Here is a 21,089-nt window from a genome sequence, read left to right on the forward strand (position 1 = left end):
TAAAAAATAAATTCAAAAAAGGGCCTAATCAGGGAGAACAATTTCATTATGCTCAAGTCAGACTTTATTCTACAGGCAGTGGAGTGCACCTGAGATAGGAGGAAGGAGCAGGTTTGGGAAACTTTCTTGAATGCACCATGTTCAGGCTTCCTATGAGACATGCAAGTGGAGTGAGATGTGTAATGGCATTGGACATAGGGTCTAGAATTTCCACTGTTAGTATCAGGCATGGGCCATGGCCCAAAAGGCAAATGGAACTACTTTCTTTAGAAGCCAGAAGAGTTAAAAATGCAGTGTAGTATAATGACAAAAACTAGACATGAGATTCCAACAAACCTGGGTTTGAATCCTGCCACATATGACCTGTGAGATATTAGACAATCATCCTGAACCTTGTAGTTGCCATGTATAAAATAGCAGTAATAATACCTAGCTACCGGGCTTGTATAAAAAAATACATGAGATTATGTGTGTATAAAAAATACATGAGATTATGTGTGTAAAGTATTAGCACATCTTGGCTGGGTGCGGTGGCTCACACCTGTAATCCCAGCACTTTGGGAGGCCAAGGCAGGCAGATTACAAGGTCAGGAGATCGAGACCATCCTGGCTAACATGGTGAAACCCCGTCCTACTAAAAATACAAAAAATTAGCCAGACATGGTGGTGGGTGCCTGTAGTCCTAGCTACTCAGGAGGCTGAGGCAGGAGATTGCGTGAACCCAGGCGGCGGAGCTTGCAGTGAGCCGAGATCACGCCACTGCACTCCAGCCTGGGTGACAGAGTGAGACTCTGTCTCAAAAAAAAAAAAAAAAAAAAAAGAAGAAGAAGTATTAACACGTCTCCAGTACATAGTAGATGCTTCTTTAAATGCCTCTTCAGGATACTTAGCTCATGAAAATTCCCATTTGTTGGAGGGTCAAGGAAACAGAAGGAAGGAACTTGTATCCACAGCAAGAAAGTGGAAGTGGGGCAGCAGCCGTGTCCCCTGTCTAGGCAGGAGGCAGGGGGACAAGAGTACCAATACAAGGATGGAAGGATGGACACCCAAAGGAACTGCCTCCTTCACAGCTGCTTGAGGGGCAGAGATCACTGTCTACTGTCCTTAACACAACTTGATTCCCTCTGCTGAAAATTAGATCTGCCTAGGCTCGGCTCAGCTTCCTCTTTGTAATCTACACTATCCTCGTTAAGAACCATAGAACACCTGTTTCATGTCTATGAATCTGGGTTGGAGAAAAAGGAAAAGAAAAAAACTCAGAGATGAACAAAGTATTAGGCAGAAGCCTAATGGGTCTTCCTGGAGAGGAGGAGTGTGGCCATGCACTGCTCTCAGCATGCAGCCCATGAGGGCCGGGGTGGCTGCTGTTCTTGTGACATCAGTTGAGGTTTGTTTGGGTGTAATTAGCCTTTTCACTCCTTGTTTCTCTCATATGTTGTGTCCTACTCTATGAAATGTTGAGTGCCAGTCCTTGTTTTTCATCCACACTTGAAACCTTCGTTCATGCTAAGGTGTAAATAACCAGCAACAACTTAGAGAAAAGTAGAAATACACCCAGACTTGAATCTTGCAGTGTCACCTCCCGTCACATACCCTCAGCAGATATGCTTCAAAAATTATACCTTCTTTTCCTACCAGTTTTACCTTATACATTCTTTCAAAATAATGGTATGACAGCTATTACAAATTAAAAAGAGTTACTAAGAATGAAGAAATTCATTGATCATCCTGCAGATAGAGTGTTATCTTTCATGGTGAACATTTATTTGTAATCATGAGATACACCAAACGGATGCAGTTCTAATGTAATTTCAGACAACAAATAATTATGAAGGAGATGTTTTGCATGCAGAGCCTTTTGGGGGCCTCTGTAATCCTGTCTCCTAATCCATCTATGTATATTGGGCAAATAGTAAGTTCTCAATAAGTGTTAGTTAGAAAAGTAAATGTGTGAATCGAGTCCCGGTAACCATAATAAAAACAGTCTTTCTTGTGGAAATGTGTCGGTGATTATGGACTGGACCAGCTGCAGCATTCAACCAGAAATTAGAGTCTTAATAGACAACACACGAGCATGGCACCCCAGAGTTGGACAGAAATTTTCTGTGCTCCCTGGGAACTTGGCTCTCACTCTGGTTTCTCTGTCACAGATTTTGGGGTGGGAGAGTGCTCCCACAGGGAAAGCAGCACGTGCTGACATCAAAATTGAATAGAAACTTGGCTGGGCTAGGAGTCATTGCTATTTTAGTCACTTCCAGATGTCTGCTGCTGTAGTTTCAAGGGACAGGGAAAGATGAGTGGAGTGTGGCATGCCACTGGGTAAAAGATGAGGAGCATTCTCCTTCTAAGCCTTTCAAGTTGTATTTAAAGCCATCCCTCAACATGCTACAAAGATGGATTGGATAAAGCCTTTAAAAAGTGTGCTCTTCTGTTCACAATAGTAAAGACTTGGAACCAACCAAAATGCCCATCAGTGATAGACTGAATAAAGAAAATGTGGCACATATACACCATGGAATACTATGTAGCCATAAAAATGAATGAGTTCATGTCCTTTGCAGGGACATGGATGATGCTGGAAACCATCATTCTCAGCAAACTAACACAAGAACAGAAAACCAAACGCCGCATGCTCTCACTCATAAGTGGGAGTTGAACAATGAGAACACTTGGACACAGGGAGGGAAACATCACACACTGGGGCCTGTCAGGGGGTTGGGGGCTAGGGGAGGGATAGCATTAGAAGAAATACATAATGTAGATGATGGGTTGATGGGTGCAGCAAACCACCATGGCACGTGCATACCTATGTTACAAACTTGCACGTTCTGCACAGGTATCCCAGAACTTAAAGTATAATAGAAAATTAGTTAATTAATTAAAAATAAATAAATAAATAAACAAAAGCTGTGCTTTTTAGCAATATCCATTTATAGATTTGACCTCATATATATCAAATAGGCAAACTGCAGAAACCTTTGCAAGCTAATCATGACCTTGCCTGCCCCCAGTCAGAAAAACAAAACAAAACCAGAACCATTCTTGGACTTTGGTTATGATCTAATATTTATGAAGTGCCAGCCATTGAACATATGTTGCATGGTACATATGCCAAATGAGCTGGCTGCCCCTAGTAGCTATTGTGCTAACCTAACAAGCTCACCAGATGCTTGTTCTATATCTACTTTCTCCTTTTATGATATTTTCAGTGTGTCTTTTAATCCCAATATTGTCATTATGAATTAGATAAAAGATATCAGGTGGGGGTGACCCCCTCTGAAATATTCTCAAAAGGGATGCCTGGGGTTCTTTCCAAGAGGCGCTGGCACCACCAGGGACCAGTCTAGGGGTGTAGATCAAAGTCCGTAATAGGTTCATAGAGTTTCTTGTTTCTTTCTTTCACCGAAAAGGTACGGCACTAGCATGATATAACTCTTGCTAGATAAAGAAAGCACAGGAGAAGCAGTATAGTACAGCGATTAAGCATATAGGATTTGGATTAGACTCAGTTCAAGTTCAGACACTGTCACTCATTAGTCATGTGAACTTGGACAAATTACTTAACCTCTCTAAGGCTCAGTTTCTTCATCTGTAAAATAGGTATAGTGATAGTAGCTATTGAATTTTTGTGTGTGCAGGAGAGGGGAAAATGATGGTAAATAATAGTTCCTCCCTTGTCCAACAAGATTGTGAGCTAACCAGAAATATAACAAAGGGTAAGACCAGTGGAGGTCAACATGCCCCCTTTATTATTGTCGAAGCTGACGTAAAAGAATGTAGTGTCTTTATGGACAAGTGAACTTCACAGCCAGACCTCTCTGCCAGGACAGGCCTCTCCTTGCAGGGGCAGAGCACAGCATGTGCCCTCTCAAGAGGAGGAAGAGATGTCTGCATTTCTCCATCCATGCTCTACTGTCAAATCAGTCGCTTTTTCCCCAGGCTAGAGTGAGGCAGTGGAGGGTGGCCGAGAGTGTTAGGTTAATGGGTCTTCATGTGGAAGAAAACATCAAGAGTGGAGGATACGATCACCTTAGTAGCAGCAACTTCAGAGTGTTCCCCTGAGGATTCTGTGAGATAAAATAAGGTGTTTGGCAAGTGCTAAATGTTCATGAAATGTATATGGTGATGTTACGTATCACAGCAACCATTGTCACTGAGTGTCACATTTGTCGTTTGTGGCAAGGAGATAGGGCAATGAAAAACAGAGACATTTGGAAATTGTTGTGTTGTCCCATGAGGGTTAAATAAACAGGTCAGGATATAATCTTTAAAGCAAACAAGCGACTAAGTGTTTATACTTAGCACGTCTGTTATTGTCACCCTGGAACAGAAGAACCAACATAAAGGTTTAAGACACAATAGAAGGAGACTGGATTTAACACAAGTGGGAAGAAGCAGAGATCTTAACTAGATAAATGTGAAACAAGAAGATGTCATGCACCTGGGAGCTGGGAAAGCCTCCCAAGCATATTCTTCTGGGATGAAGATTTCTGGGTCTTGGGGACTTGGTCAATCCATGTCTTACCTTAGACATGAGATTAGCTCACCCACTCACTCTGCTTGAGGTTTCTACTGGTTGTTTATCCCTAAATGTTCTTTTGGGTTGCAATCCTAGTCAGGGTTCTTCAGAGAAATATAACCAGTAGAAGATATGTATACACAAAGACACACACATATATATAAAATTTATTATATAAATCTAGTATTTATATAATAAATTTGTTTGGATTTATCATTATTACTTAAATTGATTATATAAATCTTTATATATATAGATATAGATATATATAAAATTTGTTGGGTTTTTGTTTTATTGAGACAGGGTCTCACTTTGTCACTTTGTCACCTAGGCTTTAGTGCAGTGGTGTGATCTTGGGTCACTGCAACCTGCACCTCCTGGGTTCAAGCAATTCTTCTGCCTCAGCCTCCTGAGTAACTGGGATTACAGGCATGTGCCACCATACCTAGCAAATTTTTGTATTTTTAGTAGAGCCAGAGTTTCGCTATGTTGGCCAGGCTGGTGCTGAACTCCTGACCTCAAGTGATCTGCCTGCCTTGGCCTCCCAAAGTGTGGAAATTACAGGTGTCAGCCACCGTGTCTGGCAAATATATGTAATTTATAAGTTAATGTAAATAATAGATTTATTACAGATATAAGAGATTCATTTTGAGGAATTGACTCACACAATCATGCAGGCTGAGAAATCTGCTAACCGGTCATGTGCAAGCTGGAGACCCAGAGAAACCAGTGCTGTAATTCAGTCTGAATCTGAAGGCCTGAGAACCAGAGGAGCCAATGGTGTGAATCCCACTCTGAGGGCAGGAGGAGATGAGATGAGATGTCCCAGCTCAAGCAGTGAGTGAGGCAGAAGAAAAAGGAGCAAATCCCTCCTTCCTCCTTTTGTTCTTCCTCTTTTTGTCCTCAGTGGATTAAATGATGTCCAGCCATGTTGGGGAGGGCAATCTACTTTACTGAGTCCACCTATTTAACTGCTCATCTTATCCAGGGACACCCTCCCAGGCAAACCCAGAAACAGTGTTTAATATGGACACCCCATGGCCTACTCAAGTTGACACATACAATTAAATATCACAAGTTGGCTTTATTTTTTCTTGAACTGAAAAATGCAGATACAGGCCTGCATGGCCCAGGGAAGCCCAGACCTTTGGTGTTTACGTATGATTCATTCCATGCAGTCCCAAGTTAAGTCCCCAAATTCCTCTGAGATTATTTGGAGATTTCATTTTGTTCTAGTTCTTATAGAGTACAGTATTTAAGAAAATTTGCCCCATATTTTAAGAGCAATAGTTTTTTCAGATCTCTGTTGGCCTCTGATTTGTGTTAGCCATGATCTTTGTTAAAGGCAATTTTCTAAATTACTTCTCTTAATTCTTCCTCTAGGAATTAGCATCCACGACATTTCTTCTTTCTTTTCTGCACCTCCACTCTCCCCGACTTCACTTCCCTTCTTTAGCTGTGAGTGTCAAAGTCCCTGGGTTGGTATAAATGATGTTAAAGGCAACCAACTGGGTTTTCTAAGATTCAGGGTTGATTCACCTGATCTCAAGAGGAAGCCCCATATTGAAAAGTGATTATCTTCTCATTTCACAAAACATAGTTATTGTCAGAGAGAAGTAAGAGGGGCACTGGGGAGTGGATACCTGTAGTGATACAGTAACAATGCTTCAATGCTGAGAGTGAAAAACCCTGAATGTGAGGAAGGAAAAAGGTGCATATTATAAAGGAAGCAGTATCAGAATATGCCAATGTTCTAAGGATAAAGAGGGAGTTATTCAGGTGACTTTGGGAGAGGATGATTTCAACCCTGCAGATAATTTTTAGGAATGAGAATCTAATGCACAAGTAAACATGCTTGTTATAAGGAAATACTGTGATAGTCTTGATGAACGGGAAGTGTGCAGATGAGTTCTAAGGTCATCTCACCTGCTCTTTGATTTTTGTGAAGTGAGAGCTGACACACAACCTCTGTGGTTTAAGAAGAACTGATCTAATTATGGTCAGGTGATTGGAAATGGAAATCTGCCACCGCACTTTGAGGAAGCATTTTTCAGATCCCCATCCCCCAGTATTAAGCAAGCTCTTAAAATCGTAAATCTAATGATACCATGAAGTGTGTTTTGATGTTTAAATCAAAGGGCATTTCATGGTAATGGCTCCACAGCTGAGCAAGCCTATATTTGCCTAAAAATTTTATCTATTTAGAAGTCACTGGTTTTCAAATAAACCAAAAAGCTGCCAATCAGCATGGCAGCTGAAACATTCACTTCATGGAGCAAAACAATAGGGCTCATGTCAGAGCTGTGACCCAAGTTTGAAAATTAATGTCATTTTGTTATTTCTCTTAAGAGTTGATCTTTTCCTTTGAGTTGCTCTTCACAACATCTGCTAAGTGGCTTTGTTGTTGGATTTCAGGGTTTGGCACAATATTCCGTTCTTTTCTATGGCTACTATGACAATAAACGAACAATTGGATGGATGAATTTCAGGTTGCCGCTCTCCTATTTTCTAGTGGGGATTATGTGCATTGGATACAGCTTTCTGGTTGTCCTCAAAGCGTAAGTTTCATTTGTCTTTTGGGAAGCAAATAATGATTTCTGGAATCAAACGGAGGGATTAATTTGGGGATTGGATATAATTTTGTTGCTATTTTATGTCTAAAGGAAACAGAGTCTGTAAGAGATGAAATGTAGTTTTAATACCAACCCTAATGTTAGACTATTACATCTTCAAAAGAATTGAACATAAACACAGGACTTTGAGTCATCTCATGGGGTCAGACTAATGCTTGCATGTCTATCTTGTGTTTAAACGTATTTTTTAAATGTGCATTTTTGTACTTGAAGGTGCGAATTAATGTTGCCAGCAAGACAGGGAAACAGCTGCTGGCCCCTCTTTTGCGTGCAGAGAGGTTTGTAACTTGCAGAATCAGCTCAATAGGCAGAATCTATTGTTCTCTACTCATTAAAAAAAAAAAAAAAAAAAAAAAAAAAAACCGGAATAATCACTCATCCAAAAAATTTTAGCTGTGTAAGACAGAAAAAATGAATGGTCCCCAATGAAACCATCACAATCAACTGTATAATCATGGTTTGTCTTGGGAAAAGATTTATTGGAGTATGGGGAGGAATTTCACTAGAAAACTGATATTACTGCAGTTCATTTTTCCCCCTGCCTAAAATATATTTATAATGCTCTACTTAAAGACTGCAGAAGCCTAGCAGAGTTATTTGGGTTTATATATAAGAAAATGACCCTTTAGCCAATTTTGTTTTTGAACCAGTTTACGAGAAGAGTTTAAACATCTCAAGTAAGGTTGTCATCCTTTATTTGACTGTGCTCAAGGTGAATGAGTTTTCCCCTCATTGTAGGAGGTCCCTCTGCCTGAGGGTCTAAGAGGGAAAAAGTGCAGAGTCACTCTAAGCAGGAGCTCTCTGAAGCAGTCTGTGACACACTTTGTGTCCTAAACCTGCCTCACTTACAGGTTCCTCCAGAGAAAACTGCCATATTTCATTTTTAAGCTCTTTTGGTACTTAAAACCTTGTAGGAAATCCTATATGTAAGACATTTATCAGCCTGTTCAAGTGTAATCAGAGACCTCAAATATAAGAGACTGTCCATCAGATAAACTACTATCACATTCCAAAAATCAAAGATATTTTCTAGTCTTTTGACTATATTGCTGTGGTTGGGCTGAAGTCAGAGGTATCATTTACATTACTGAGGCCTCATGAGTATCATTTCTGTGTTGCTCCTTTAGTTGCTATGGTCAGTGGAGAAGAATATTTTCTCATGTCCGATTACACAGCTTTTTACGGTAACTGTGCGGGTTGTGTACCCCACAGTCATTCTGCCTAGGTTCAAATCCCAGCTCTACCTTGTATGTATTTATACAATCATTAACAGATGGCTCAACTGCTCTGTTCTCCTGTTTCCTCTTGGTAATAGAGGTGTAATGGATGTGAGGATCGAATGAATTAATACAAAGCACTTAGAATATGCCTAGATGAGAAAATTATTAAATAAATGTTAACCATTTTATTAGGATTATAATTCATAGGCTTATTGAAGGGAAAAGGCCAGCATGGTAGGAGTTGAGGGCACATTATAGCTCCCCAAAACCGGGCAGTCATGTATGGTTATGCAGTTGTACATCAGTAGATTTGTATGTTTAATAAATTATTTTCTGGCAGATGAATTTAAAGTATCTAGAGCAGCACTATGCCAGGCAAGTCCCTTATATAAGTTTAAAACTTCTAGTAGTGATATTAAATAAATAGACAGGTACATTTAATTTTAATAATAAATATATTTGATTTAACTCAATATATCCAAAGTATTACCATTTTAACAATCAATATAAAATTATTATTGAGATATTCTCTGCCTTTCAGGAGGTATCAAGTCTTTGAAATCTGGTGTGTATTTTATACCAGTCACATTTTGAATGTTCAGGAGCCAGATGTTGGTGAAACACTCTATTGGGTAGAGTGGCTCTAGAGGAAGTAGTGGCTTTTTCAAAGTTGCTCAAAGATGCCCTTCAGGATAGCTGCAGGGCATGAAATCCACATTTTCCCCCTCAAAGTCATTCATGTTATGTCAACCAAACAAGTGTGGCCTTGAACCTTCCCTCTGGCATGGACCTTTGGTTGCTCCTTACCTGATTAGCAAGTAGTTTAAACTCATTGGCCAAACAGCAAGACAACTCAAAAACAATACATGACTCTCACCCCACTACCAGTCCATGGGACAATACTCAGTAGAAAAAGAATTGATGAGATATAAATCTTTGTACAGAATCACTAATCATCTCTTCCTACTCCTATCCCAGTCAGATATTCTCTTGGAATAAGTTTGAGTGGATTTATGACATACATTACTCAAATGGAATAGAAGGGAACCTAAGTTCTAAAATCAACTAGGCTACATCAAGATTTTTTCATTATGCTCATTCCGTTAGCTTCTGCATATTCATCCACAAAATGGGAGCAAATATCTATTTTTAGTTACTTAATAGCAAAATCAGAAAATAAAAAGATAGAAATCCAAAAAAATAGTTTGAAGTTTTAAGATAAGATGACTAACTTTGTTGACCCAGGACTCTCCTGGTTTTAGAACTGAAAGTCTTGTGTTTGGGAACCTTTCAGTCTCCAACAAACAAAGATGGTTGGTCACCTTAGTTTTAAGTCCTTCTCTTTTCTTCATCCTCCCTTCATTCGTTTCTTTTATCCTTCTTTTTTTTCCTTTTCTTTCCAGGTCAGTGTACATTTTCAACCACATCATATGCTTAGAATTCTTCATGATAAATATAAACATAAGTATTAAAAGCAAAGTAAAACAGCATAATGTAAAGTCACACAACATAGAAACCATCAGCTCCTTTAAATATTGTCCTCATTAGTTTAAAGTTTTATGTCACAAAGTAAAGGTGACTTGACATCAGGACCCAACTGCTCCCATTAAAAATAATTCTCTAAGCTAAAAATCTGGGGTTTTACTGGTCTATTTTACAGCAGCTAAACTACTGGGAACAGTTGAATCATTTTGGGAATGCATGTCTTAATAAGAAACTCATAGCTATTTTATCCTTATAGGCTTCTTTGAAGACTTTTTCCTGTTTGTAGGTTGTTTTAGTCCATTTTGTGTTGCTATAAAGGAATACCTGAGGCTGGGTAATTTACAAAGAAAAGAGGTTTATTTGGCTGACAGTCTACAGACTGTACAAGAAGCATGGAGTCAGCATCTGCATCAAGTGAGTGATTCAGCCTGTTGCCACTCATGGTGGAAGGCAAACGGGAACCAGCATGTGCAGAGATCACGACGGTGAGATAGGAGGCAAGAGAGAGATGGGAAGGTGCTAGGCTCTTTTAAACAGCCAGCTCTCATGGGAACTAATAGAGTAAGAACTCACTCACTATCCCCTGCAAAGGAAGGCATTAATCTATTCATAAAAAATCTTCCCCTATGACCCAAACACCTCTCATTAGGCACCTCCAGCATTGAGATCAAATTTCTACATGACATCTGGGGAGACCAACAGTCAAACCTTAGCACGGGGCTCCCTGGGATTGGATATAATTTTTCTGTTTATGATCTTGTCTATAACAATACTCATAGAATTGACTAACAAATATTCTTGGATACTTAAATCATGTGCTATACGTAACCCTTAAGTGGTATTAAAATTTTTGTCTACATAGACTATCATATATATTATATATACGAGATATATATTATGAACTACATATATCAAAAACCAGCCTCAACACATGCAGATAAATATTTTTAAATTTGGCAAAATGACAGTATGTTCATCCATATTTCTGGAGCTGCAACAATAATTATGATTTTTACTTGAAATAATAACAATTAACATCTGTTGAGCATCTGTCATGAATCAGTTTAAATTACATTACTTCTAATCCCTAAACATTGCAAAGTAGCTATTAGTTTTATAATTTTACAGATAATGAAATAAAACTCAGAGATCCTAAATGAACTGCGCAAGGTCATCTGACTATAAGACCTCTTTGAATTTAGATTTTTCTAGTTCAAAAGATACCTTCTACCCCCTACACCTTGCCACTTCTCTGTACTGTGCTTCTCCTTACATAGGCCAATGTGTTCCTCCCACCAATCTTATGTACTGTGTTGAGTACACATTAGTTATTCCTGTTGGATGGATGGAGAAATTAAGGCTCAGCAGAGTTTGAGGATTCGACTAAGTTCAAATACCCAGTAATTTGCAGAACTGAGCTTTGAACACCTTGCTTTAATTCCAGGACTTAGCTTTTCTAATTTCCAATGTGGATTCATTTATATTGATGATAACAATCATCAGTATAGATTGATGTCTCTGTCTTATCCTGGGTAGCCTGTTTTTTAAAAAAATTCTATATTAAAATAGTTTCTTGTCTGTTGTTAAATTCTCTTAGAGTTTTATGGCCTTGATATGACTCAAGTGACCAAACGTTTTGTTAAAAAACAATTAAACCTATCAAAACCAAGTCCTTGTTCTACAAGATTCTTGCATATTCCAAGATAAATCATGGCCAGCTTCACACACACCATTTCTAAATCAATGAGACTCTATTTTCTCCCTTCTACTTAGATGTCAGTGCCTTTGTCCATTTTCTTTTCACTTCTTTGGTACGTGTTTACCCAGACAGTCATGACCTACCTGATACTCTGCCTAAATATCTTCCATATCTCTTGACATCCTTAATTTCTTAACATTGAAATTGTTTCTTTTTCCTCCCCACATTCTCACCCCCAATTAATTTTTTTCTTTGTCAAAGGAATTTCTCCTTATCTATTTAGTAGAAAGCAGTCAGAGTGCCTCATATAACCCAGTCTAATATTTTACTTCTCAGAGATATTTTCATTGGAGATCATAATGTTTGATGTATGTAATGATGAATTTCAGACCCTAGAGAAGGTTATGGAAGGGTAAGTGGACCTGACCTAAAGGGCATGATATTCTGGCAAATCCCATAAAACATATGATTATCTCATCTTCCTCAAACTATAGTTGATCTTGTTTCAAAAATGCTTGGAGCAGAAAAGCAATGAGGTATGAAAGACATAAAGTCACCACCTTCCATTTTATATTACTGCTCTATGAACTGCATCTAGATTATAAAAATCAACATAAAAAGCTGTCCTCTTGCAAGAATGGACTAATAAGGTTGGCAGTAGTTCACAATGAATGGCAGCTATTTACAGAGTGAGGTGATGTTGTCAAAACCTGTCATAAGGACAAAGACAGAACTGAACAGCAATAGCATAACAAGCATATGTCGTATGCATTTATTATATGTATTGTGCTATGCGAAAATGCAATTTATGCTATATGTATTTACTTGGTGAGGCTCTTTCCAGTGCTAAGTTTACTTCTAGAATGACAATTCATGTTTTCATTCATTTAATTACTATTTGTGGAGCACGTAGAATGGATAATCTAAGAGAACTATCCAGTACCTGGATCTTTCTTGGTGAGCAAAATAAAGTCCTTGCCCCTGTGGTGCTCAGTTGGGGAAATATTGTAAACAAAGAAATGACCAGTGGTTTTGGCCAATGTAGTATAATTTTATGTTGTTTGTATCCTCTGCAGTCAAATATTTGCTACAGCTTCTCCATCCTCAAGAATTTTAAATAGTTGAGAAGAGCCAAGATGGCTAACAAGATGCAGCCAGGAAGAGCTTCTCCCAATGAGAAACCAGGGTATTAAGAAGACTGGCACACTCCAAGTAGATCTTCAGAAGAGAGACATCGAGAGTGGATAGAGGGAGGATGTAGACTGTCCTAGAATTGGAGGAAGCTCGGAATGCTATACTCAGGAATGAGTTCTAGGACTCATTCCTGGCCCCGAGTTGCTCCTGATGAAGGGAGAGTTAAATAGGTGTGGAGTAGCCCACTCTAACCATGGATCTCCATAATTCTAGTTGCAGGAGACTCCATGACTCCCATGCATATTTGAACTGATAAGGAGAGCTGCTTGAAGAGTTGGCAGGGACAGGACTCCAGACCATGTGGAGTTCAGAATATTTGGCAAAGGAAGGACTGCAGTAGGGCACAGCCAAGTACACCCATCCCTGAAGGCTCACCATGCCCCTGTAGGCTTTGGCCTTTGTTGACTGTCAGACCAATACAGAGCAGGGTTGTCTTGCCCATGGAATGAGGCCATTCTTATCTGAGTGCCTCCCTTGTCTGCCAGCCTTTCCTGAGGTTCATGCCTGGCTGTGCCCACTTGCAGCACAGGCTTGGATGTCCAACTGGGGCACTTCTTAAAGGCCATCACCATAGCTTCTTTGCTGGCAGACCTTACCCAACTGTTGGAGAGCTTCTGAAGACAAGCCTGCATCCATACACACTCGCCTGTAGCCTCCTCCCTCTACTTTGCCAACATGCAGACATGCATGGACCCTGCTGCTCTGCTGTCACTGACACATGAGCATACACCCCACTACCACTGCCCCGACAAAGCACTTTTGCCAGCAACCCTCATTGGAGCATTGTTGTTAACAGACTGGAAACACCTCATCTCCTTTAGCACATCAGGTGTTTAACCTTGAGAGGCCAGAGAACAAAGCTGTGTGCCTGGTCCTATACCATTGGGTTACAGCACACAGCCCAGGAGTGTTGAGCTGAGCCCAGGTCCCCTGAAATCAGCCAGAAATGAAGCCAGTTGACTAGGCCCAACTTACATCACAGTCAAACCCTCAAAGGCATCAAAGAATATAAAAGCAAAAAGCCCCATCCAAAGAATTGCAACTTCAAAGATTAAAGAAACATCAGCTCACACAGATGAGAAAGAACCAGCAAAAGAACTGGGGCAACTCAAAAAGTCAGAGTGTGTTCTTACTTCCAAATGACCATGCTAGCTCCCCAGCAATGGTTCTTAATCAGACTGAGATGGTTGAAATGATAGACATAGAATTCGGAGTCTGGATGACAATGAAGATTGCTGAGATTTAGTAGGAAGTTAAAACCCGATACAATGAACCTAGAATCCAGTAAAGCAATACAAGAGCTGAAAGACAAAGTAATCATTTTAAGAAAGAACCAAGCTGATCTGATAGAGCTGAAAACCCTGTTACAATAATTTCATAATACAATTGGAAGTATCAGTAGCAGAACAGCCTAAGCTGAGGAAAGAATCTCAGAGCTCAAAAGTGGTTCTTCAAATTGACTCAGTCTGACAAAAATAAAAAAGAAAGAATAAAAAAGAATGAACAAAGCCTCCAAGAAATATATAATTATGTAAAAAGACCAAACCTATGACTCACTGACATACCTGAAAGAGAAGGGGAGAGAGAAAGTAAGTTAGACAACATATTTGAGGGTACTGCCTATGACAATTTCCCCATCCTCACTAGAGAGGTCAACATTCAAATTCAGAAAATTTGGAGAACCCCTGCAAGATCCTATACAAGATGACTATCCCCAAGATACATAACCCTCAGAATACATTGCATTCAAGGTCAATGCAAAAGAAAAAATATAGGTAGCTGGAGAGAAGGGAAAGGCTACTTATAGAAAGAATCCATCACACTAATGGCAGACCTTTCAGCAGAAGCTGTACAAGCAAGAATAGATTGGGGCCTATATTCAGCATCCTAAAAGAAAAGAAATTTCAACCAAGAATTTCATATCCAGCCAAACTAAGCTTCATAAGCAAAGGAGAAATAAAATCCTTTTCAGACAATCAAATGCTAAGGGAATTCATTACCACCACACTTGCCTTACAAGAGGTCCTTAAGGAAGTGCTAACATGGAAATAAAAAACTGTTACCAACTACCACAAAAACACACATAAGTACATAGACCATTGACACTATAAAGCAACTACACAAACAAGTCCACATAACAACCAACTAACACCACCATGACAGGATCAAATCTTCACATATGAATATTAACCTTAAATGTAAATGGGCTAAATGCCACATTCAAGAGGCACAGAACGGCGAACTGGATCAAGAAGCAAGACCCAATTGTATGTTGTCTTCAAGAGATCCATCTCACATGCAGTGACACCCACACGTTCAAAATAGATTGATAAAAATCTATCAAGCCATAAAGAGATTGATAAAAATCTATCAAGCAAACAGAAAACAAAAAGAGAAGAGCTTGCTATTCTTATTTAAAGCCAAACAGACTTTAACCTAACAATAATCAAAAAGGACAAAGAAGGGGATTACATAACGATAAAAGATTCAATTCAGCAAGAAGACTTAACTGTCCTAAATGTATATGTACCCAACACTGGAACACCCAGGTTCATAAAATAAGTTCTTGACCTACAAAAAGACTTAGATAACTACACAATAATAGTGAGAGACTTCTGCAGCTTACTGACAGTATTAGACAGATTATCGAGGAAGAAAACCAACAAAGGTATTTGGGACCTAAACTTGACACATGACCAAATGGACCTAACAGACATCTACAGAACACTCCACTCAACAACAACAGAATATACATTCTTCTCATCTGCAAATGGCACATACTATAAAATCAACCACATGCTCACCCATAAAGCAATCCTCAACAAATTAAGAAAAACTGAAATCATAACAACGACATTCTTGGATCACAGCACAGTAAAAATAGAAATCAATACTAAGAGAATCTCTAAAAATCACATGATTACATGGAAATTGAATAGCCTGCTCCTGAATGACTTTTGGGTAAACAATGAAATTAAGGCAAAAATCAAGAAATTTTTCATAACTAGTGAGAACAAAGACATGACATACCAGAATCTTTGGGACCCAGTTAAAGCAGTTTAAAAGGGAAGTTATAGCACTAACACCCACATCAAAAACTTAGAAAGATCTCAAATTAACAACTTAACATCACACGTAGAGAAACTAGAGAAACAAGAGCACACCAACTCCAAAGCTAACAGAAGACAAGAAATAACCAAAATCAGACCTGAACTGAATGAAATTGAGACACAAAAAGCCATGCAAAAGATAAATAAATCCAAAAGTTGTCTATTTGAAGTATAAATAAGATTGATAGACCACTAACTAGATTAATAAAGAAAAAAGAAGATTCAAATAAACACAATCAGAAATGACAAAAGAGACATTACCATCAACCCCAAAGAAACACAGAAAACCCTCAGAGATGATTACAAACATCTCTATGCACACAAACTAGAACACTTAGAAGAAATGGATACATTTCTGAAAACATTAAACCTCCCAAGATTGAACCAGGAAGAAATTTAAACCCTGAACAGACGAATAATAAATTCTAGAATTGAATCAGTAATAAAAAGCCTATCAACCAGAAGAAGTCCTGGATCAGACAAATTCACAGCCAAATTCTACCAGATGTATAAAGAAGAGTTGGTGCCAATCCTACTGAAACTATTTCAAAAACTTGAGGAGGAGGGATGCCTCTCTAACTCATTCCATGAGACCAGCGTCATTGTGATACCAAATCCTGTCAGAGACACAATGAGAAAATAAAACTTGAGGCCAATATCCTTTATAAACATAGATACAAAACTCCTCAATAAAATACTAGCAAACCAAATCCACCAGCACTCTCAAAGTAATTTACCATGATGAAGTAGGCTTTATTCCTGGGATGCAAAGTTGGTTCAACATACACAAATAAATGTGATTTATCACATAAACAGAATGAAAAACAAAACTATATGATCATCTCAATAGTTGCAGAAAAGGCTTTGGATAAAATTCAACATCCTTTCATGTTAAAAACTCTGAACTAACTAGGCATTGAAGGAACATACCTCAGAATAATGAATCATCTATGTCTAACTCACAGCCAACATCATACTGAACAGGCAAAAGCTGGAAGCATTACCCTTCAGAACTGGAACAAGACAAGGGTACCCACCCTCACTATTCTTATTCAACATAGTATGAGAAGTCCTAGCCAGATCAATTAGGCAGGAGAAAGAAATAAAAAGCATGCAAATAGGAAGAGAGGAAGCCAAATTATCTATCTTTGTGGACAATATAATTCTATACCTAGAAAACCCCATAGTCTCTGCGCAAAGGCTCCTAGATCTGATAAACAACTTCTGCAAAGTTTCAGAATACAAAACCAATGTACATTTCTATACACCAGAATTTTCCAAGCTGAGAGCCAAATCAGGAATGCAATTTCATTCACAATAGCCACAAAAAGAATACAATATCTAGGAATATAACTAACCAGGGAGATCTCTACAATGAGAATTACAAAACATAGCTTAAAGAAATCAGGAATGACACAAACAAATGGAAAAATTCCATGCTAATAGATGGAAAGAATCAATATTATTAAAATGACCATACTGCCCAAAACACTTTGCAGATTCAATGCTATTCCTATCAAAATACAAATGACATTTTTTACAGATTAGAAGAAACCATTTAACATTCGTATGGAACCCAAACACCCTGAATATCCAAATGTATCACAAGCCAAAAAAAAAAAAAAAAAAGCTGGAGGCATCGGAATGACACTACCTGACTTCCAACTATGCTAAAGGCGACAGTAACTGAAACTGCATGATACTGATAGAAAAACAGGCACATAGATTGTATTAGTCAGGGCTCTCTAGAGGGACAGAACTATAGGATATGTGTATATACGAAAGGGAACTTTATTAGGGAGAAAGGGTCACATGATCAGCAAGGTGAAGTCTCATGGTAGGCCATCTGCAAGCTGAGGAAGGAAGAAGCCAAGAGTGACTCAGTCTGAGTTCAAAAACCTCAAAAACAGGGAAGCTGACAGTGTAGCCTTCAGTCTGTGGCTGAAGGCCCGAGAGCCCCTGGCAAACCACTGGTGTAAGTCCCAGAGTCCAAATGCTAAAGAACCTGGAGTCTGATGTCTAAGGGCAGGAGGATGGAAGGAAGCATCCACCAGAGCAGAAAGATGAAAGCCGGAAGACTCAGCAAGCCAGCTTACCCCATTTTCTTCCACCGTCTTTGTTTTAGCCACTGTGGCAGCTGATTAGATGGTACCCACCCACATTGAGGGTGGGTCTTCCTCTCCCAGTCCACTGACTCAACTGTCAATCTCCTCTGGCAGCACGTTCACAGACATACCCAGAAACAATACTTTACCAGCTATCTAGGCATCCTTCAATCCAATCAAGTTGACACCTAATATTAACCACCACATAGACCAATGGAATAGGTTATAGAATCTAGAAATAAAGCTGCACGCCTACAAGCATCTGATTTTTGACACAGTTAACAAAAATAAACAATGGAGAAAGGACGCCCTGGGTAATAAATAGCATTGGAATAACTGGATAGTCCTATGAGGAACATCAAAGCTAGACTCTTTCCTTTCGCCATATACAAAAATCAACTCAAGGTGGATTAAAGACTTAAATGTAAAATCTAAAACTATAAATTTTTTGTTTTTAAAACTAATCTGTAAAAACCCTTGAAGAAAACCTAGGAAATAGTATTCTGGATATCAGCCCTGGCAAATACTTCATTAAGAAGACTCCCAAAGCAATTGCAATAAAAATCAAAATTGATAGATGGGACCTAATTGAACTAAATAACTTCTGCACAGCAAAAGAAATTATCAACAGACTAAACAGACAGCCTACAGAATGGGAGAAAATATTTGCAAACTATGCATCCAAGAAAAGTCTAATAACCAGAGTCTATAAGTCTATAAGGACCTTAAACTAACTGGCAAGAACAAAACACAAAAACCCTAAAAAACCATTAAAATGGGCAAAAGACATCAACAGACACTTCTCAAAAGAAGACACACACGGCCATTAAGCATACAAATAATTACTCAACATTACTAATCATTAGAGAAATGCAAAGTAAAGCCACAATGAGATGCTATCTTACACCAGTCTAAATGACTATTGTTACAAAAAAAAAAAACCCAGAAAAACAAAAAACAGATGCTGGCAAGACTGTGGAGAAAAGGGAACACTTAGATGCTATTGGTGGGAATGTAAGTTAGTTCAGCCACTGTGGCAAGCAGTTTGAAAATTTCTCAAAGAACTTAAAACAGAACTACCATTTAGCCAAGCTATCCCATTACTGGGTAAATACCAAAGGAATAGAAATCATTCTACTGTGAAGACACATGCACATGTCCTCATATTCACCACAGCACTATTCAAAACAACAAAGACATGGCATCAACCTAGACGTCCATCAACAGTGTACTGGATGAAGAAAATGTATTATATATACACCATGAAATGCTATGCAGCCATAAAAAGGAATTAAGGATTAAATTATGTCTTTGCAGCAACATTGATGAAACTGGAAACCATTATCCTAAGAGAATTAATGCAGGAACAGAAAACCAAATACTTCATATTCTCATGTGTAAATGGGAACTAAACATTGAGTACACATGGACACAAAGAAAAGAACAGTAGACAACAGGGCCTATGTGAGGGTGGAGGGTGGAAGCAAGGTGAGGATTGAAAAACTACCTATTGGGTACTACACTCACCATCTGAGTGATGAAATAATTGGTACACCAAACCCCCACAACATGCAATTTACCCATGTAAGCAACCTGCACATGCACTCCCTGAACCCAAAATAAAAATTGGAAAGAAAAAAATAATAATTAAAACAATTATCTGGGGAAAAATAATTTAAATTAGTAGCACCCTTTTGCCTTCAGGGAATATGTTCTAAAACCCCCAGTGGATGCCTAAAACTATAGATAGCAAATTCTATTGCTGTCAGTTGGAACACATTTCTTTTCATGTCTTCTACCCACAAATTTAATGACTTTTCCGCTTTAACTAAATTTTAATCACACACTGTGACCATCACTTTTGCAGTTTGAGGTACAACAGCAAAACTAACATTAATTTCTTTTTCCTTCTTCACAATTTCATGGATAGAAGATTTGTTCTTACTGTAGATCTTAGCAACCTCAGTGTATGATTTTCTTTTCCTTCCTTATTAGATCAAAAACTTTTGCCTTTTCACTTAAAGGAAGCACTTTATGTCTTATCTGTGACATAACTGAATTGCCAGCATCACTGCTCTTGCACTTTGAGTATATTACATGAAATAAGGGTTACTTGAACCCAAGCATTTCCCTACTGTAATAGTGAGTCTGATAACTGAGACGACTACTAGCAACATGGGTACACTCTTACTTATATCCACAGGATGCATCCACACTAAACAAAGGGGGAATTCACATCCTGGGCAGGATGAAGTGGGAAGGTGAGGAATTTCATCACAGTACTCAAAACATCATAAAACTTAAAACATGAATTGTTTATTTCTGGAGTTTTCCATTTAATATTTTTGGAACCATGAATTGATCACAAGTAACTAAAACCATGGAAAAGAGAGAACGAGTCCACATGTTGTTTAGTATCGCTTTTCCAGTAATTTTCTTTTTCTCGTGTGGTCTTATCCTGTGGGCTTCTAGAAAATTGTTTCCTACCTGTCTCTCAATTCCCTTCCTCTTCTCAACTTTCCTTTTAGCAGAGGCTACATTATAGTGACCCTGTTGGTTTAGGATTTAAAGAGGCATTCATTTGATTTGTTAAAAACCTCCATATGCACCCATGAAATAACCAAATGACCTCAGGGTATAAATGGAGTTACAAACTTGTGGTCTAAGTCAAGAAATTCAGTATAAAAACCTTAGGCAACAACATATATGGTAGAATTGCCTTTGCTACCTCCCCTGGCAAGGTAAATGATGTATTGAGATTGCTTCTCAGATAAGGTGGTTGAAAATGATAGCAGTCTTAAAAAATGAGCAGTTTTCATAAATTTGTTGGTATTTTGCTCTATAGACAAAGAGTAGAGCTTGTAGCTATCGCGGCCATATCTCAATAAAAATGTGTTGCAAGCAGGTTTGTCTTGGGCAGCCTTCCTTATTCCTTTCAGTATTCCACTTCTTTTCACACCATTTCCCACATGTTAGATATTCCCAGTCTGCTCATCCAGTTCAGGCTCCCTTCCCTGGGAGGCTGTCTTCAGGTCAAAACTTTGCCAGTGATAAAACTCCATTCAAAACTTATCTGCCAAATAGCCATTTTTACTTGAAGCCCTTCCCTTGGCTCAATGACAGT

At 38.6% G+C, this 21,089-nt stretch overlaps 1 protein-coding gene across 1 annotated transcript in view; it reads left to right on the forward strand.

Moving 5' to 3' along the window:
• The window catches only part of TMC1 (transmembrane channel like 1), a 180,833-nt gene that overhangs the window by 106,454 nt on the left and 53,290 nt on the right, over nt 1-21,089 (forward strand). Inside the window, exon 10 of the mRNA XM_023213110.1 lies at nt 6,935-7,077. Coding sequence (XP_023068878.1) covers nt 6,935-7,077 — 143 coding nt within the window. The remainder of the gene's footprint in view (nt 1-6,934; nt 7,078-21,089) is intronic.

Source organism: Piliocolobus tephrosceles, chromosome 14, assembly GCF_002776525.5.
Source record: "Piliocolobus tephrosceles isolate RC106 chromosome 14, ASM277652v3, whole genome shotgun sequence".
Taxonomy (NCBI): domain Eukaryota; kingdom Metazoa; phylum Chordata; class Mammalia; order Primates; family Cercopithecidae; genus Piliocolobus; species Piliocolobus tephrosceles.